At 49.1% G+C, this 20,323-nt stretch overlaps 1 protein-coding gene across 1 annotated transcript in view; it reads left to right on the top strand.

Annotated features, from left to right (window-relative positions):
- PITPNA (phosphatidylinositol transfer protein alpha) overlaps nucleotides 1-20,323 on the top strand; it is a 44,528-nt gene that overhangs the window by 8,466 nt on the left and 15,739 nt on the right. Inside the window, exons 3-10 of the mRNA XM_003912057.5 lie at nucleotides 1,843-1,988; nucleotides 6,275-6,366; nucleotides 12,109-12,116; nucleotides 13,530-13,604; nucleotides 15,506-15,589; nucleotides 17,367-17,444; nucleotides 17,590-17,700; nucleotides 18,495-18,617. Of these exons, the coding sequence (XP_003912106.1) occupies nucleotides 1,843-1,988; nucleotides 6,275-6,366; nucleotides 12,109-12,116; nucleotides 13,530-13,604; nucleotides 15,506-15,589; nucleotides 17,367-17,444; nucleotides 17,590-17,700; nucleotides 18,495-18,617 (717 nt within the window). The remainder of the gene's footprint in view (nucleotides 1-1,842; nucleotides 1,989-6,274; nucleotides 6,367-12,108; nucleotides 12,117-13,529; nucleotides 13,605-15,505; nucleotides 15,590-17,366; nucleotides 17,445-17,589; nucleotides 17,701-18,494; nucleotides 18,618-20,323) is intronic.

Here is a 20,323-nt window from a genome sequence, read left to right as displayed (position 1 = left end):
GCGAAGCAGCTCTGGAAGCTGCCTCTATTCCTTGCTGTTGCAGGCAGTGATTTAAGTGGCAGCTGCCTAGAGATACATCCTTTTTTTTTTTTTTTTTTTTTTTTTTTTTTGAGACGGAGTCTCGCTCTGTCGCCCAGGCTGGAGTGCAGTGGCCGGATCTCAGCTCACTGCAAGCTCCATCTCCCGGGTTTACTCCCTTCTCCTGCCTCAGCCTCCCGAGTAGCTGGGACTACAGGTGCCCGCCACCTCGCCCGGCTAGTTTTTTATGTATTTTTAGTAGAGACGGGGTTTCACGGTGTTCGCCAGGATGGTCTCGATCTCCTGACCTCGTGATCCGCCCGTCTCGGCCTCCCAAAGTGCTGGGATTACAGGCTTGAACCACCGCGCCCGGCCGAGATACATCCTTTCTTTTTAATCTCAAAGAGAGAAAAACCCGGTGCCTGTAATCCCAGCTACTTGGGAGGCTGAGGCAGGAGAATCGCTTGAACCCTGGAGGTGGAGGTTGCCATGAGCCGAGATCGCACCACTGCACTCCAGCCTGGCGAAAGAGCGAGACTCTGTCTAAACAAAAAAAGAGAGAGAGAGGAACACCCTGGCCTTCCCCCCCGGGGTACCAGGAGTTGGGGGAGAGGGCGTAGAGCTCGAGGAAACCCTTTGTCCCTCCCCGCACCCCCCCCCAGCATGTGGGGTAATCCCGTAGCTTTTTCCCTTTGTCTCACACTCCCTAAGCTGTCACGCCTGATAGGGCTGTGGTAGGAAAGACACATCTGTTGGTGTAGATATAACTTCCTGCGTCAAATGTTGCTGTTCATTTTCTTTTCACCTTGTTTTCTCCTCTGGACGGCTTCTCAGAGAAGAGGGCAGAAGGACTGAGTCCGGGCACTGCCTAGGTCCTTGGCCCTAACACAGCCATCCTGACAGGGTCAGAGGAGGCCAATCATGTTGACTGGTGACTTGATAGGGTGGCATGTGACCCAAATAAAGGAAAACTAGGCTTTTGCCGTGTAGTAAGTGCCAACACAGAGGGTGTACCCAGCTGGCACAGACTGTGGGGCAGGAATCTGTGATATCTAATGTGGGAAGGAGGAATACTTGCTTCGGCCCCACCAGGAATCTGGAAAGTGTCAAGAGGTTTCATTGCCTGAAAGAGCTACTTGCGGGGTGAGGAGAGGCCTAACACTGGAGAAGAAGCAAGTAGATGAGCCAGTTTTACCATCGAGGTTGTGGATTTCACAGAGCGCTGAGCACCTTTCTTTAACAAGAAATCATGTCTTAGGATCTATTTAAATGAGTGAGATAAAGTGATTTCTAGCAACCAACCCAGATCTTCCGGGGTCTTAATACCAGAAGCAGGTTCAGCACAAAAGCTCCTTTGGACTCTGTAATCTGTTTTCTGCATGGTGGTGTGAGGTTAAGTAGATTCACCTGCCTCTTTAAATCCTGACGGATTGACTGGGAACAGTGGCTCCTGCTTATAATGTCAGCACTTTGGGAAGCGAAGGTGGGAGGATGGCTTGAGACCAGGAGTTTGAGACCAGCCTGAGCAACATAGCAAGACCCTGTCTCTACCAAAATAAATAAATAAATAAAAATAAACCCTGATGGATGATGTGAAAATGAGAAGGATGAAATAAACATGTCTGATGGGTCAGGAGGGGCCATGGAGCAGCACTCTCTGTTGCTTTGGGTGGATTTGGGCAAGGCCTGATGGGAAACTCCAGAGTGAGCTCCTGCATGAGGAGACCCCAGGGTGATCCAATTAGACACTTACTGGCAGCTGGATTATGTGTCACCATTGAGAAGAGTCTGTGTTGAGAATAACATCTGTCTCTGTTCCTTTAGTATCAAGTAGGGCAGCTGTATTCTGTGGCTGAGGCCAGTAAAAACGAAACGGGTGGTGGTGAAGGCGTGGAGGTCCTGGTGAACGAGCCCTATGAGAAGGACGGTGAGAAAGGCCAGTACACACACAAGATCTACCACCTGCAGAGGTACGCAGCGCGGGCAGTGGGCTGGATGCTGGCTTTCATGTGTGTGTGTAAATGAGTGTTACTTCCTGTATTGTTTTATATAGATGGGCTTATACTAATTGTTGTAGCTTAACAATTAATGTTAGTAGTTATATGCTGACTATATAAATGTTATACTCACATTTATATAGATGGGAATATACTATTCTGTTTTCTTTTGTTACTTATCATGGCTGCCTCTCTCGGCCTGTTCTGTCTGCCTCAGTCTCTGAAGTCCACATAGGATTCACAGTGTCATAGGGTACAGATGTGCTGCAGGTTGTCTAACCCTCCTCTCCTGATGCGTATGTCAGTCATTTCCAGATGCCTACATAATCCAGTAAAACTCCTTCTGTGTAAATCTTCTGATGTCCTTGTATATGCAGATCTTTAGCAAATATTCCTAAAACTGAATTCCTAGAGTTGCTGGGCTGGTAGGATTTTAAATTCTGATATTGTGAAATCGGTTACCAGAGAAATTTTGATACCTCTCTTTGGATCAAAGGCATTAGTATTTTTAAATGAAGCTTGAACTGATTTGTGTACTGGAATCCATATCAAACTATACAAATTTGCTGAATCCCTAACCAAAAGAGTAATACTTCAGTAAACGATGAGCAGACCCAAAGGGCATTGATGATGTTAATCATACATCAGCTTGAATGGAAGTCAAACCAAGCTAGTTTTAGCAGCTATCCAGAACTGGAAAAGGTAAACCTGAGTCTTTTTAAAAGTTATGATAAAGTACACATAACATAAAATTCACCGTTGTGACCATTTTTAAGTATACAGTTCAGTGACATTAAGTCCATCCACACTGCTGTGAAACTGAAACCTGGATCTTAATTTCTAGTCTCTGAACTGAACTGAAATCAGTTGACTTTCATTTGGTCAAAGCCCCACTTCACTGTGGTCTGTCACTTTGATGGTGTCAGAGTACTAACGCCAGAGGGTCCAGGACCTCAGTGCCGGGGTGCGAGGAGAGCAGTGCTGTGCAGTGGGGAGGAACCTCGCCATCACTCAGTCTCCTTGCCAGCACACTTTTTCTCCATGTCTCCTATTGCTCCTCCTCTGGTGTTTGTATTTCTTAAAGAGAATTTTGAAGAGAGATGGTGAATTGGTATTTTAGGTAGAAGGGGCCAGTTGTTTCCTCAAGACTAAGTTGGTCCAACCAAAGTGACAGAGACAAGGTCTCTCCATATAAAAGGTAGGACCTGGCTGGGCGCTTTGGGGACTCACACTTGTAATCCCAGCACTTTGTGAGGCCAAGGCGGGTGGATCATTTGAGTTCAGGAGTTTGAGACCAGCCTGAGCAACATAGCGAGACCCCGTCTCTACAAAAAATAAACAAAATTAGCCAGGTATGGTGGCGGGTGCCTGTAATCCCATCTACTCAGGAGGCTGAGGTGGGAGGATCACCTGAGCCCAGGAGGTCAAGGCCGCAGTGAGCCATGGTCACGCCACTGCACTCTAGCCTGGGCCACAGAGTGAAATCCTGCCTGTCTTCTGAAAAAAAAAGAAAGAAAAGGCCAGCAGTGACTGCTGCCACTACCTCTTCCCATGGTGACAAGAGAAACTTTACTGTATCAGCCATCTAGCTGCCCAAATCAGAAAAGAGAGCCCGCCCCCCACCACACACACACACACACACACACACACACGCACACGCACTCGTCCCTCATATCACATCAAGTCCTGCTGACTCCATCTCCTTAGTGTCTCGAACATGTCCCTTCCTTGCCTTCTCTTGCCTGGATTACTACAGCAGCTTCTACTGAGTCTCCCTGCCTTCCAGTTCTCCGCACTGCTTCAAGTGTTCAGTCTGGATGGTCTGTCACTCCCAGCGCCACAACTACCGACGGCTTCCCTTTGCCTTCGCGATGAAGTCCATGCTCTCTGACATAGCTTACAGGACCTTTTAGCCAGCCTGGGCAACATAGCAAGACCCTGTCTCTACCAGAAAATACAAAAATGAGCCAGGCATAGTGGTGTCCACCTGTAGTCCCAGCTACTTGGGACACTGAAGTGGGAGGATCACCTGAGTCCAGGAAGTCAAGGCTGCCAGTGAGCCATGATCACACCACCGCACTCCAGCCTGGGCGACAGAGTGAGACCCTGTCTCAAAAAAAAACAAAATTCTTTTAGGATCCAGCTTCAAGTGTCTCCTTGAACTCCCCACCTTGTACTGCACAGGTTACTTGAAACTTCTCCCTCTTTTCTACAGCTTTTCCCACCCCACCCCTTTCTGTCTCTTACCTTAGCCCCACTCTCTGTTCCATGCATTGGTTCATCCTGACTTTCCCTGCAGAGCCTGCCCGGTGCACTGCGTGTCCCTCCTTGTGTTCTCACAGCACTCCGCCGCCCAGGGCCCTGTGCCCTCCCCATTATGGCATGCACTTACCGTGTTGTGCTTGGCCTTGTCTAGTTACACGCCCCAGTAGACCAGAAACTCCTTGAGGGTGGGAGCCACATCTGTTTGTTTCTCTGTGTGTCCCCGTGCCTAGACCTAGAAATACTGGCCTGAATTGGGATGGCAGTGAGTTCGTGAATCACAGAGGTCGCCCCAAGTGCTCCAGGTTAGCTGTTTGCTCTAGTTCACTCTGTCTTAGGCCTGAGGCACTAAAGCTGATGAGGTTGCCAGAGCTTGCCAAAGACTGGATAGATTATCCGTTAGAAACCAAGGACGGCCGGGCACGGTGACTCATGCCTGTAATCCCAGCACTGTAGGAGGCTGAGGCGGGCAGACTGCCTGAGGTCAGGAGTTCGAGACCAGCCTGTCTAACATGACAAAACCCCGTCTCTACTAAAAATACAAAAATTAGCTGGGCGTGGTGGCACATGCCTGCAGTCCCAGCTACTTAGGAGACTGAGGCAGGAGAATTGCTGGAACCTAGGAGGCAGAGATTGCAATGAGCTGAGCGTGCGCCACTGCCCTCCAGATTGGCGATAGAGCGAGACTCTGTCTCAAAAAAAAAAAAAAAAAAAAGGTAAAGGAATATATATACCATTTTCATTTTAATTTAAAAAATTTTTTCTAGGCCAGGCGCAGTGGCTCCTGCCTGTAATCCCAGCACTTTGGGAGGCCGAAGCAGGCAGATCACAAGGTCAGGAGATTGAGACCATCCTGGCTAACATGGTGAAAAATAAGCCGGGTATGGTGGCAGGTGCCTGTAGTCCCCGTTACTCAGGAGGCTGAGGCAGGAGAATCGCTTGAACCCAGGGGGCAGAGCTTGCAGTGAGCTGAGATCGCACCACTGCACTCCAGCCTGGGCGACAGAGCGAGACTCTGTCTCAAAAAAAAAAAAAAAAAAATTATAAATGTTTTCCTAGTACGTCAAATCACACACCCACCAGAAAAAAAAGGGGGGGAAGGGCAGGGTGGGGCTTATACTGTACATGTTGTTCTGTAACCTGAGATAAGAATTGAGTAGAAGAGGCTGGGCCTGGTGGCTCACGCCTGTAATCCCAGCATGTTGGGAGGCTGAAGTGGGTGGATCACAAGGTCAGGAGTTCAAGACCAGCCTGGCCAACATGGTGAAACCCTTTCTCTACTAAAGATACAGAAATTAGCTGGGCATAGTGGCACGTGCCTGTAATCCCAGCAACTCAGGAGGCTGAGGCAGGAGAATCGCTTGAATCCGGGAGGCAGAGCTTGCAGTGAGCCAAGATCGCGCCACTGCACCCCAGGCTGGGCGACGGAAGGGGACTCTGTATCAAACAAAAAAAAAAAAAAAGAAGAAGAAGAAAAAAAAAGAATTGAGTAGAAGAAAATATTTTGTCCTGGGAGACAAATGGGTCTGAGGCCCTCCTGGCCTCTCAGAGCTGATGACAGCAGATCAGATAATCCTGGATCCTATACCCAAGTTAGTCAGCCAGTCACCCTGGCCCGTAAACCCAGACTGGTTCATGCTTGGAGGCATCTCCTTTGTATGTTTTTCGCGCACCTTGTAGTATAATGCCCTGGGCCCAGCGACCTCTGGAAAAATGTGTAGTGTTGACGGAATGGGTGATAAGCCACAGCAGGTAGCCTGGGGTCTCCTGTGCGGTTCTGTTTCTGGTGGCTGATGGGGCACTTTGTGGGTACGTGTTAGGAGCCAGCCAAGGTGGGGTGTCAGGCTCTGACAGGTAACTTCTCACTCCTACCAGTAACCTGCTCATCTCATGGAAACTTGCTTGTCAACTCCCCATGAGGAAGCTGGATCTGAAAAGCCTCTTGTCTCCTTTCTCTCTTCCATCTCTATTTATAATCCTTTTTTTCCCCACTATAGCAAAGTACCCACGTTTGTTCGAATGCTGGCCCCAGAGGGAGCCCTGAATATACACGAGAAAGCGTGGAATGCCTACCCTTATTGCAGAACCGGTGAGTGCAGATGTGGCCACATCGGCCGGACGGGGGAGCAGCAGGGCTCTGTGTCCCACCTGCATGTTCCAGATGAGGTCAGGGAAAGGGTCAGGCTGGGGCCCCTTCAGGCTTTGGTGGGTAGCAGTGCTGTGTCCAGCACAACGTGGTGGACAGCCGGGTGGGAAGCAGCAGTCGTCATGGCCTGAGAGCATACAGCCAATCTCTCACTTGGGGATGCTGTAATAATTTTGATTGTTATTATTCATTATAAGATTTTAGTATATTTTTCTAGTCATTTTTGTTTTTATTTATTTGTTCATTTTTTTTGGAGATGAAGTCTCACTCTGTTGCCCAGGCTGGAGTGCAGTGGCATGATCTCGGCTCACTGCAACCTCTGGCTCCTGGGTTCAAGCATTTCTGCTGCCTCAGCCTCCCAAGTAGCTGGGATTACAGGCGCATGCCACCATACCTGGCTAATTTTTTTGTATTTTAGTAGAGATGGAGCCTAGGTTGGTCTTGAACTCCTGACCTCAGGTGATCCGCCCACCTTGCCCTCCCAAAGTGCTGGGATTACAGATGTGAGCCACTGCACCCGACCCAGACACATTTTCTAGACAAATTTTAGATCATTACTAATTTTTTTTTTTTTTTTGAGGTGGAGCCTGGCTCTGTCACACAGGCTGAAGAGCAATGGCACAATCTCAGCTCACCGCAGCCTCCTCCGCCTCCCGGGTTCAAGCGATTCTCGTGCCTCAGCCATACAAGTAGCTGGGATTACAGGCGCCCGCCACCATGCCCAGCTAATTTTTGTATTTTTAGTAGAGATGGGTTTTCACCATGTTGGCCAGGCTGGTCTCGAACTCCTGACTTCAAGTGATCCACCCGCCTCAGCCTCCCAAAGTGCTGTGATTACTAATATGATTACTAATTTTTTAATTGCTTTTTTTGTCTCACTCTGTTGTCCAGGCTGGTGTCCAGTGGCGCAACCACAGCTCACTGCAGCCTTAACCTCCCAGGCTCAAGTGATCCTTCTGCCTCAACCTCCCAAATAGCTGGGACTATGGGCGTGTACCATCATGTCTGGCTAGTTTTTTTGTTTGTTTGTTTGTTTGTAGAGATGGGATCTCACCATGTTGCCCAGGCTGGTCTTAAATTCCTGGGCTCAAGCGATCCTCCCACCTTGGCCTCCCAAAGTGTGGCATTACAGACATGAGCCACCATGCCTGACCTAAGTTTCTCATTTTTCTTCAGTGAATAGAGAACATTTTCCCCGTCACTAAGGTGTCTGGTATTTGTTGTTTTTTTTAAATATTTTTTATTTATAATAACTGCGTAGTATTCCATCATACGAATGAACTGTGGCTTCTGCTGAAACAGCATGTTCTGTAGTTGAGGATAGGGTGGAATTATTTTCTTAATCTTGACCAGTCTCCTGCATAGAGTTTCTGGAAAGGAAAGATTTGAACCTCCACAGAGAACTTTCTATTCTAATCCAGACATTCTTGGATTTATTTGGATGATTCAGTTTCTTAGCTTTCCAAGATTCCTAGGTTTCCAGGGCCAACTAGGACTAGACCTGTTGGGAGGGCTTAGGCCTCAACAGACTCAGACTACTTGGGAGTCTGAGGCAGGAGAATCACTTGAACCCGGGAGGCAGCTTAGGCTGGTACTGATTTATAACCCTGGGGAGTCCCGAGAGGTCCCCTGGCACTTGTCTGTGAGGTGGGTGACCTTTCCTCCCGCCAGCCTCCATGTGTGGGTACAGACAGTATTGGGCTGCGGTGTCCTCCCTGCAGCCTCTGCTGACCTGTCGTCCTTCACTTGCTTTCTTTGTTGGCACCTGGCACTCCCTACAGTCTGATGAGTCTGTGATCCTTATGTGATGCACGTCACCCTTATCCTGTGGACTTTGGGAATGACTGCAATCCAGAACACGGGGTCATTGCTCTTTCCAACCCTCGGTGGCCCCACACAGGTTTAAGGACCTTGTATCAGGAGATGCGCGGTCATTGGTCGGGTCTGGGATGTGTAACCCTTAGAGTTTTCTTGCTGTAGCTGAAATGCAGCCCTCCCCACTCCCTAAGCACTGGGCCGGAAGTTAGATTCTTGGAAATGAGGCACGCACACATGTTCTTAAAAGACAGGGCCAGGTGCGGTGGCTCACGTCTGTAATCCTAGCACTTTGGGAGGCTGAGGTGGGCAGATCACTTGAGGTCAGGAGTTCAAGACCGGCGTGGCTAACCTGGTGAAATCCCGTTTCTACTAAAAATACAAAAATTATCTGGGCATGGTGATGTGTGCCTGTAATCACAGCTACTCGGGAGTCTGAGGCAGGAGAATCACTTGAACCCAGGAGGCAGAGGTTACAGCGAGCCGAGATCGTGCCATTCCACACCAGCTTGGGCAACAAGAGCAAAACTGTCTAAAAAAAAAAAAAAGTATGCAGTGTGGCTGGGTGTGTCTGGTCTAGGGCCAAAGGTGGATTTTCTTAGTGTCTGAGAGAGTCGCAGTGAGCATGCGTTGTAAGAACCTTAGCCAACTTGGCATAAACGAGGCAAACGGATAGTGTGGACATCTCCCTGTCTGGGGCAGGGTTCTGGGTACACAGCTTGTGCCAACTGAGAGATGCCCCTGTTCTCTGTGTAATTCTGGGGAGAGTGTTGCAGCTGACATGGGCATTTTTCTGCACATTAAATGTTAGTTCATATATTGATCCTTGGCCAAAAGAAAAAGAAAAAGAAAAACATAATTTCTGTATCAGTACCCTGCGCTTACCGATTGCGCCACTGGAGCTCCTCTGGAAAAATATAATTTCTAACTATTTCATGGAGACAGGGAGTAGGGGAAGGAAGGTTGGTTTCCTCAGTGGGTACTGGCCTCCTGTTCAGGATACACCTTCACACAGAATGGACATGTTGGATCTTAGATCTGTTTAGTTAGACACTTGCTCTTTTAAAACAAGAGGTAGAAATAGGCAAGGAAGGCTACCTTCCAGTTACCTTGGGGCTGATGGGAGAGAGGTTATTAGTTCAGACATCTTAGCTTGGCCTCAGTAGATCCAAGTTTGAAGGAAGATAGATGGAGGAGCATGAAGTAAAATGCCCCATGGCTTTTGGAAGGCTCTTCCTTACTCTGAGTGGAATGCAGATAGATTGGGACGCTCTGGTAATGATCAGCTCTTGCTGTTCTTAGCTTGTTTCCCTCTCTCTTTTTCCATTGAAGCTGATGGGTTGGAAGTGAGGAGAGGGTAAGATAGGAGTTGGTCTGTGAATAATTGAAAGTGGGAAAAGGAAGAGAAAGTTTGTTTCTCCTTCCATCCCTTCCTGGAACCATAGCCCTCGGCTGGATGCAGTATTGCTAAGCCATGCTTTTATTTATTTATTTTAAACTTTTTTATTTTTTGAGACAGAGTCTTGCTCTGAGTCTTGCTCTGTCACCCAGGCTGGAGTACAGCGGTGCAATCTCAGCTCCCTGCAACCTCTGCCTCCTGGGTTTAAGCAATTCTCCTGCCTCAGTCTCCCGAGTAGCTGGGATTACAGGCATGCGCCACCACGCCCTGCTAATTTTTGTATTTTTAGTAGAGACGGGGTTTCACTATGTTGGCCAGGCTGGTCTCGATCTCCTGACCTCAGGTGATCTGCCTGCCTCGGCCTCCCAAAGTGCTGGGATTACAGGCATGAGCCACTGCACGTGGCCCTGCCATGCTTTTTTTTTTTTTTTTTTTTTTTTTTGAGACGGAGTCTCACTCTGTCGCGTAGGCTGGAGTGCAGTGGCCGGATCTCGGCTCACTGCAAGCTCCGCCTCCCGGGTTTACGCCATTCTCCTGCCTCAGCCTCCCGAGTAGCTGGGACTACAGGCGCCCGCCACCTCGCCCGGCTAGTTTTTTTTTTTTTGTACTTTTTAGTAGAGACGGGGTTTCACCGTGTTCGCCAGGATGGTCTGGATCTCCTGACCTTGTGATCCGCCCGTCTCGGCCTCCCAAAGTGCTGGGATTACAGGCTTGAGCCACTGCGCCCGGCCCCTGCCATGCTTTTAAAATGCCTTATTAGTCTTATTTGGAAATCCCTGCTCTCCCACTGCAAAAGATTTCCTGCGGCTTTTCTGTGTACCTCGGGTTACAGTTTGCACAACAGGGAATACTGGAATGCAGAGGTGTTTGAGGGCCTGGGAGGCCTGGAGAAGGTTTGGGGAGGATTGTTTGGTCACCGAAGTTGGCATGAAAAGGTGAGCAAGGGCTGTCACCCTCATGGATTCGGAAAGCCAGTTTGTCAGAACTGAGTGGATGTGTCTCACGGTGTCACAAAGACAAATGTATAAAAACCCCAGCGCCAATCTGTGAAGTTACACTAAAATGCAGAATGACTACCGAAACTGGGCATCCCATTTGATGATCAGGGCATTCTCTCCTTGTGGATTCTTCTACATGAGAAACCAAATTACAATCGGAACGCCAGTGCGTGGCGAAGAACGTCACCTTGGCTGAGTGAGCAGAGTCCTGGTCCGTTGATGAGCACGTCTCGGAGAGGCCGGACCAGGAGAGGCTTTCTCAGGGGAGGTGGATTCAGAAGAGGTGCTCAGCCGGAGGAGTTTAATGGCTGGTGTCATCAGACCAGGCCAGCCTGGCACTGCTGCCCCCACTCCAGGGTTGGCGCTGCCCGAGATGCCGCATGCGCGGGCTGGGGCTCCCGGGCCCACTGGGGCACAGCAGAGTTTCTGCCGACGAGATACTGTACCCGTCATTTCCTTTTCTTGTTCTAACGTGGTTTTCTTGAAGCTGCTCACAGGCGGTGACTTCAGTGGAGGCCTTTCGGTTGTGATCTTAATCTGGTGCTTCCTTCTAAGTGTCTTTCGTTGGGTTGGGGAAGTTACAGTCTTTTGGGTTATTTCTGTACATGATGGCTCTTATTCTTTTTTTTTTTTTTTTTTTCTTTTTTTTTTTTTGAGACGGAGTCTCGCTCTGTCGCCCAGGCTGGAGTGCAGTGGCCGAATCTCAGCTCACTGCAAGCTCCGCCTCCCGGGTTTACGGATGGCTCTTATTCTTTATATTTCAACTTTGCCTCATTTTGTGCTCAGGGGTAACCTTCATTTCAGTTATGGTGTTTATTAGCCTCGCATCCTCTACAAACATGGCAGTGGGCAGCCAGCAGAAATGGACATAGCTCCTAAATTCAGAGGGTACTGAATGAACCAGGCAGTCTCAGGAGCAGCTAGTCCGCTCCCCAGTGCCATGAGAGCTGCAGTCATTTTCTCTGATAAATAATTGAGCCATCTTTCTAAGGGGTTCCCATTACAATGAGCAGGAGTGCCGTGCCTGGGAGGTTCGATTACAGCGAGGGGAAGGGTGCAGGAGGCAGAGACAGTGCCTGGCCCCAAGCCCCCCGCTCTGGGCCCCGGGAGGTAGAGGCTGGGGTGGAGGTGGGAGGCGCCTGGGAATTCTCTGATGTGAGAGTGATGGGTTGCGGCACCTCCCCTGGTCAGAGCTGGTCCCTGTCAGTGTCCTGCCAAGAAGAATCCCAGGAAGCCCATGGTGGCGTCGCTTTAATTAAATTCCCTATTTGGTTTTTTGGGACATTTGTCTGAGTGAAATTTGTGGGTTGGTGCGTTAAGGTATTTCTGACTCCCTGGGGCTTGGAGGTGACTGTGGAAGAAGCCACAGGGAGTGAAGAACTCTGCCGTTCATCCTCCCTGTGGGGGGGCAGGTGTTTCTGCATCCTCAGTAATCTTTTTCTCTCTTCTTTCCATGTCCTTGCCTGGGAGCAGTTATCACAGTAAGTACTGGCGAGGGGGCTGGAACTGTAGATGACGCGTAAGAACAGGAGAGAGAAACGTGACCGCACTGCTGGTCTCGGGTATTCTTTCCCGTGGCTGATGTTTGGAGTTGCTGAGGCTCAGTCCTGTCAATGGACTAACGAGGAACCTGTTCACTGGCATGGTGACCTGCTTTAGGCTGCATTGGCCTGTGGCTCCATCAGGTGCACCCTGGCTGTGAGTCTGACTTGTACACAGTGGCTCGAGGCCGTCCCTCCCCAGGTCACACCTCTTCAGGGTTGTGGAGGGATCTCCATTCAGCTGACCTGACCGACATCCCTTTCCCATCTGTGCATCTGTTGACCCCACTGAGCACTGACCCTTGGCAAAATCGTGACGTCAGCAGGGTTTTTCTTCCACAGCCATCCCCTCTGTCATTGCCCACCCCCAGCTATTCAGCACACCCATCTGAGTGCCCTGTACCTGCCGGTAAACACTGGCTGTCTCTGGGAAACTGGGTCCTGCTGAGGAGTTAATGGGTTAATGTGTGTCTCCTTTGAGAAGTTCCAATTTTTAAGAGGCAGTAAGGGAGGGAGGCAATAATTAGCTTGAAGGGTTGAGTTACTGAGAAGAGAACTGAAGGTCTCAGCCACAGGCTAGTTGGCGGGAAGGGGGCTGTGGTCAGTATCTTTGATGGGTTAGGAAGTCTTCCTGTGCCGTTTCCACACGACTTACTACCCATCAGCACTTGGCACACTGAAGTATGCTAGAGTGGCTAAATGCATGGATTTTTGAGGTCAGACAAACCTGTTTTGAGGCCCAACTCTGTCATGATCTCTGTGACTTTTTTTTTTTTTTTATTAAAACAGAGTCTTGCTGTTACCTAGGCTGGAATGCAGTGGTGCAATCTCAGCTCCCTGCAACCTCTGCCTCCTGGGTTCAGGCGATTCTCCTGCCTCAGCATCCTGAGTAGCTGGGATTGCAGGCACCCACCACCACGCGTGGATAATTTTTGAATTTTTAGTAGAGACAGGTTTCACGATGTTGGCCAGACTGGTCTCGATCTCGTGACCTCAAATGATACACCCGCCTTGGCCTCCCAAAGTGCTGAGATTACAGGCGTGAGCCACCATGCCCAGCCCGATCTCTGTGACTTTGGGTAAGTCGCCTAACCTCTTTGAACTTCACTTTCCTCATCTGTCAAATGAGGGTGATTCCACAGAGCTCTCAGGCTGGGGTGGGGATTGAATGCCTGGGAATGTGGGAATCATGCATGCCTAGTGTGTCATGGGCTCCCAGTCTAGTTACTGTTACTAGAAGGCTGGACTCTCCCAGCTGCCTGTGATCCATTAATGCCCATCTCCAGTAATGGGAGATGGTTACTCTCAACTGTGAACCTGTGACTTTCATGTATTTTTTTTTCCTTCTTCCAGAATGAGTACATGAAAGAAGACTTTCTGATTAAAATTGAAACCTGGCACAAACCAGATCTTGGCACGCTGGAGAACGTGAGTAGTAGTTCCCAAGAGCCCCAGGGTGAGGTCTCGAGTCTCTGCCTTGTAGCTTCTCCATCGCTCCCATGGGGTCCTCCCTGTGGTCCTCTTTTGCCTGGCCAGGAAGGCGGTGGCCTCTGCCTAGACCTGTCTTACCAGCATGGGATTGCTGTGTGTCTCATTTGCAAAATGTGATCTCCAGAACTTTTTATGAGGCTTCTTGTGCTGCTTGGATTGGTGCACTTCCTGGCACACGGGAGCTGTATTTTTAAAAGACCAAAATTACAGTTTTCTATAGAGTACAGTTTGCAGTAACTCCCCAGATGTAAAAATACACCTGTCCTTTAGCATTTCCATGCCTGGGAGTTGATCAGATAGTTATTTTCACACGTGTGAAATAACATATGTACAAGGAGACTCATTGCAGTCTTCTTTGTGTAGCCAAAGATTTAAAACAATGTAAGACCGTACTGGGCAACATAACAAGACTCTGTCTCTACCAAAAAAAAAAAAAATTAGCTGGGCATGGTGGTATGTGCCTGTGGTCCCAGCTACTCTGGAGGCCAAGGCTGGAGGATCATTTGAGGCCAGAAAGTCAAGGCCGCAGTGAGCTGTGACTGCACCACTGCACTCCAGCCTGGGCAACAGAGTGACAGACACCCTGTCTCCAAAAACAAAAAACAACATAAGAGCCCGTTAGTAGGACAACGGTAAATGAATTGTGATGCAGCCAAATAGTGACATCCTTGCAGCCGTGAAAAAACCAGTAGGGAGCAGTCTTCAGGTTTACTGTTTAGTTAAGAATGGAAGTTATGAAACAGTGTGTATGCATGCCGCCCTTCATATTAAAAGCAAAGTCCACGCACATGGATGTTTGCATGTAGGATCTCTTAGAGGTGGCTGTTACTAGAGTGAGGGCTGGGGACAAGCAAGAGGAGGAATTACTCTGGTTACTCTCTATTGTATCCTTTTGTCCATTTTGAATTTGTGTCATAATTTTGTATTATGTGCGTGTACAGCCTGATCCGAATTATCAGCATGTTGCTAAGCAGGCACCATCTCTGGAAGGGTTTACAGTCTTTACAGCGGGGAACATGTGGAAATGGTGTGGGCACCGTGAACACCCGGAAAGCACTTTGACCTGTAGAAGTGACGTTTAGCCTGAACAGTCAGAGCATTCGTTCTCAGTCATGTCTACTTAAAATTCAGCAGGGGCTGGGCGGGGGACGGGAGGCCGAGGCGGGCGGGACACTTGAGGTCAGGAGTTTGAGACCAGCCTGGCCAGTATGGTGAAACCCCATGTCTACTAAAAATACAAAAATTAGCCGGGTGTGGTGGCGGGTGCCTGTAATCCCAGCTACTTGGGAGACTGAGGTAGGAGAATCGCTTGAGCCCAGGAGGCGGAGGTTGCAGTGAGCCAAGATCGCACCACTGCACTCCAGCCTGGGCGTCGCAACAAGACTCCATCTTAGACAAACAAACAAAACATCCAGCTGGGTGCAGTGCTGCGCGCCTGTAGTCCCAGTTCCTCAGGAGACAGAGACAGGAGGATCACTCGGGCCCAGGCAAGAGGATCACTCGGGCCCAGGCATGAGGATCACTCAGGCCCAGGCATGAGGCTGAGGCAGGAGGATCACTCGGGCCCAGGAGTTCATGCCGGAGTGTGCTGTGATCACTCCTGTGAATAGCCACTGCCTGAGAAACATGATGAGACCCCGTCTCTTAAAAAAAAAAGAAAGAAAAAAATCCATTCTCCCATTTCTTTGGATAATTTTGTATGTAATTATATAATTACTTACCAGTAGGAATCTTACATCTGCGGCTGTGGGAATGGCAGTTTCTAGGTGTCCGTTCTCCCTAAAGGGTATTTGATAGCTGACAAAAACTGCATAGTGGTGACCCACTTGTTCCCGCAGGTGCATAAGCTGGAGCCTGAGACGTGGAAACATGTGGAAGCCATATATATAGACATTGCAGATCGAAGCCAAGTGCTTAGCAAGGTAGGATCTGTTTAAAGATGTGGGTGGCCTTTGAGATGCAGAAATGACTTCTCAATGTTAGAGAAACCAGGAAACCATACCGAACTTGGCACAAAAGGAAATTCTGATGTGTATTGTTTGTTTTATTTTTAAAAGTGAGTATTAGGAGTCTTCTTGTCTTGAGTTGGGGATACCACCAGAAAATTAGTGGCCCAAATTTATGTGCCCTGTTTGGCCTCTGAAAATTATTACTAGACTTAGTAGGTGCTGTAGCTAGAGTATTTTGCCCTGCTAAAATGATGCTTAGCCTGAAAAATCAGAGCACCAGTTCTCAAATTTATTTTTCCAACTCAGTAATTAAAAAAACATTTATTTCCTGCCTACTGTGTTGTGGAATATTGTCAGGATCTCTGGGTTCCAGGTGAGGGATGCAGAATGTATGGAAAGACAGGTCCTCTGCCCTCAAGAAGTGGGTGGTAGCTTTTCAGAGTAACACACATTGCAGCAGTGTTTGTTAGGACAGTCCGCTGCTGGACCATGACCTTGGTCAGAAGAGGGACCAGGTCTTGCTTGCTCACTGTTTTGCACCCAGGAAGTGTTTGCTCATGGAATGAGGGGGTTATTCATTCTTACTAGGCAGAGGCCCTGTTGGGATTAAAAGGCAGGAATGTAACTCGAATGCATGTTTGCTCCTGGTATCCCAGGGGTGTGATACGTCTTTCCTGTGGTCACTCTGCACTTAAGATATTTTGGGGCCGGGCACGGTGGCTCACGCCTGTAGTCCCGGCACTTTGGAAGGCCGAGGTGCCTGATCATCTGAGGTCAGGAGTTCAAGACCAGCCTGGCCAACACGGTGAAGCCTCGTCTCTAATAAAAGTACAAAAATCAGCCTGGCGTGGTGGCGGCGCCTGTAGTCCCAGCTACTCGGGAGGCTGAGGCAGGAGAATGGCGTGAACCCGGGAGGCGGAGCTTGCAGTGAGCTGAGATCGCGCCACTCACTCCAGCCTGGGCGACAGAGCGAGACTCCGTCTCAAAAAAAAAAAAAACCTTCTCAGCTTTGGGAAATACTTTATGAGAGAGAGAAATTTATTATCTTTGTTATTTTTGTTAAGTAGATGCTATGAGTTTGTATTTCCCGAGCCCACACAGAGGGACAGCTGAAATTTGAACTTCTGTTGTGGTTTAATTAACACAGGAAATTGACTGCATTAGAAATCCGTGAAGTGAGACTCCCCAGTAGTGGACGGGTTCCATACAGTAAATATTTCCAGTACTGACTTTGTGAAACAAGCCAGAGGAGATGGCACTGGGAGAGTTAAGGAAGGACACCTGGTTATTCTGAGTGCTGGCTGTGTTTTAGAGTCACTTGCAGAGATTTAGAAAAACAAAAAACAGATCTGTGCTACCCTCACCTGCAGATATTCTCAGTCACTGGGTTCTAGTTGGAGTGACTCAAAAATCTACATTTTTAAAAAGTCTTCCCTGGTGATTTGGCTGCTCACCCCAGGTTGAAATTCTCTGTCTTCAAGACTGTAAATATGGGCCTGCTCAGACAGTCTGGTGAGACCTTCACACTGGCAAAATGGAAAACAAACCCTGTCAGAGAAAATCACAGAGAACTCTCCTCCGAGGCTAATGTAAACAGTCCTACATCTTGTTTGTAACATTTTCTCATATTTGCTTTGCGCCATCAGCATCAAGATCTGGTATGAAGTGAATGCTAATGAAAAATCTGTTCTCCCCATCTCTCGCTGCCTCTCCCACTCCCCTCCAACCCCACTTCCACAATTTCTCTCAGGATTACAAGGCAGAGGAAGACCCAGCAAAATTTAAATCTATCAAAACAGGCCGAGGACCCTTGGGCCCCAACTGGAAGGTACCATTCACACCCCACTGCCAGGGGGCTGGGCTGCGTGTGGGTGAGCCATCCCTGCGGAGGAGGGGAATGGCTGGGGTGAGCTGGGACGGCCTGAGGTCTGCCCGTAGTTACTTGCCTACCCGTGGGTATGTTTCTAATGCAGCAAGAACTTGTAAACCAGAAGGACTGCCCGTATATGTGTGCGTACAAACTGGTGACTGTCAAGTTCAAGTGGTGGGGCCTGCAGAACAAAGTGGAAAACTTTATCCATAAGGTAAGTAGCTCGGCTGAGGCCTTCCCAGTGACTGCGTGTGTGCGGTGGGGGGTGTTTGGCCCAACAGAAGACGATGGCCCAGCCCATGTGACCTCATGGCAGGGTTGCCAGCATGAGCACACCTCACAGTTTGGCTTCCCAGATGTGCACTTTCCCTTGCACTTAAGTGTCTTACGGTTTAATGCTGTCCTTCCAGGGGTACCACATGTGACAGGGAAAGAAACCGAGGCCAAAGAAGGCCACAGGAAGGGACTTGCTATGACTGACCTACAAATAAAACTCAGTCTTTCTTTTCTTGCAGCTAAAAGGCAAGAGGTACTGTGAGCCAGATTGGCCAGTGCCCTGAATTACTCTGCTGGGCAGATCTAAGGAGTTTTATAGCCTTTTAATCCTCCGACGTGTTTGAGCCTCACTTGCGCCACATTTCATAGCCGCTGGCCAGTTTTCATCTGGCATTAGACACCAGAGACAGGAAGAAATGTGGCAGTTGTTTGGGGCCCTTGGCTTGCCTAGGAGTTCATGGGCTGCTGTCTGGCTAGTGCTTTGGGCAGAGGGCCTAGCGTGAGGTAGGCGTCCTTCTTTCTTGGGGGCTCCCTCCTATGTAAAGCCATACCTGTTAGACGCAGGAAGGCAAAGGTCCTTGACCCATGGCTGACCGAGATAACCAGCCGGGCATCCCTCCTCCTCCCGTCCCCAGTCTAGTGTGGGTATCTGTGTGGAGTGCATGGGGGGAAGGGCTGTGGCAGCGGCCTTCGCCTCCTGCGTTCTAACGTGTTTCCCTCTTTTCTACATAGCAAGAGAGGCGTCTGTTTACAAACTTCCACAGGCAGCTGTTCTGTTGGCTCGATAAGTGGGTTGACCTGACCATGGACGACATTCGAAGGATGGAAGAAGAGACGAAGAGACAGCTGGATGAAGTAAGTGGAGGCTCTCGATTAGATAAACGCATGAAGATTAAGGAGACTGTTTTGCTGGGCACTTCCCTGAGAGCACGATCCTGTAGTTCTGGGAACACGTCAGTGTCTGCTGCGGGGAAGGTATCCTGCTGGGCAATACGTGGGCACTATATGGAAGAAAACAGCCTGTGCTCTTGAATTGACAATTGAGTTGAAGTCTTGGCGTATTCACAGAGACAAATACGGCAGTATGTGCCGAATGCCAAGTGGGTAACACAGCTGCTACAGCGATGCTTCAGAGCCTGGTGGGGAAGAGCATGCGGGGCTGCAGAGCTGGAGGTGACCCTGGGAGGAGGCAGGCTGGGTGACCCATGAATACCATGCATATTACACAGAGGACAGCCGCAGCGTACGCAGGAGCTGACCGCTGGTGGCTCTATACGGTCGTTGTGAGCTGTCAGAGCTGGGAGCTTTTGCTTTCCTTTTTTTGGCCTTGGCATGGATCGCAGAAGGAGGACCCAGCGCTCCTCATACCTCCTTTGGAGATGCTGACGCTTCCCTGAGAGGCCCACTCAGAGGAGATAGTCAGTAACATTCAAGCGCTCACTGTGTGCTGTGCACCATTCTCAGGGCTTTTACGTACAACGTCTTGCAGTCTTCACGATACCCTGTGAGGAGGCGCTGCTGCTCTCCCCACCCTCAGATGAGGAAGTGGAGGCTCTGAGAGCTTAATGCTGCTGTGCCCTGGGTCACACTGTCTTGTAGGTGATATGGTCAGAGTAAGAGCTCAGGACTCTCTGACCCCAGAACGACAGCTCTTAATCATCCCCTGTACTCTTCCCTCTAAATGCAATTTTGAGCCCTCCTGCCTCTTGGAGCTAAAAATATAATAAGGCGGGAAGCTCTGTTTCATAAGAACTGCCATCACTTCTCCCTCCTTGCCCCAGGTGGGACTACAGGCGCCCGCCACCATGCCCGGTATAATTTTTTGTATTTCTAGTAGAGACAGGGTTTCACCATGTTAGCCAGGATGATCGCGATCTCCTGACCTCATGATCCACCACCTCGGCCTCCCAAAGTGCTGGGATTACAGGCGTGAGCCACCACACCCAGCCAATCCTTTTAATTATGATTATTATTATTTGTTGAGACAGGGTCTTGCTCTGTTGCCCAAGCTGGAGTGCAGTGACATTATCACAGCTCACTGCAGCCTCAACCTCATGGACTTAAGCAATCCTCCCACTTCAATCCCCTGAGGAGCTGGGACCGTAGGTGTGTGCCACGACGCTGCCTAATTTTAAAAAATTTTTTGTAGAGACGTGGTCTCACTTTGTTGCCCACGCCGGTCTTGAACTCCTGGGCTTAAGTGATCCTCCCATCTTGGCCTCCCAAAGTGTTGGGATTACAGGTGTGAGCCACTGTGCCCAGCTTGCTCTTAGTTCTGATTTTCTTCACTTTAGATGTTAACTGTTGACTTCGTCCTATGGAAGATTTAGCTCTCTTACCCACCCACCATTCGCACACGTCTCCTCTCCATCCTTCACTATCACCATATTTGGCTAATTCATTACTTGGTGTTTACATTATGATGATGTCATTCTTTTTCCCAGTGAGCCCTGTAGTCTACTCTGATTTTAATTCCCTTTGTGTACAATTTTTTGTTTTCTAAAAACAAATTAATAATTGCCTCCCTTCTTTTTGCTAGCTTAGTTTTTATGTGTACATTT

This window comes from Papio anubis, chromosome 17 (genome assembly GCF_008728515.1).
Source record: "Papio anubis isolate 15944 chromosome 17, Panubis1.0, whole genome shotgun sequence".
Classification (NCBI taxonomy): Eukaryota; Metazoa; Chordata; class Mammalia; order Primates; family Cercopithecidae; genus Papio; species Papio anubis.
Note: the sequence above shows the minus strand (reverse complement) of the source record. Positions and strands in the feature narration are given on the sequence as shown.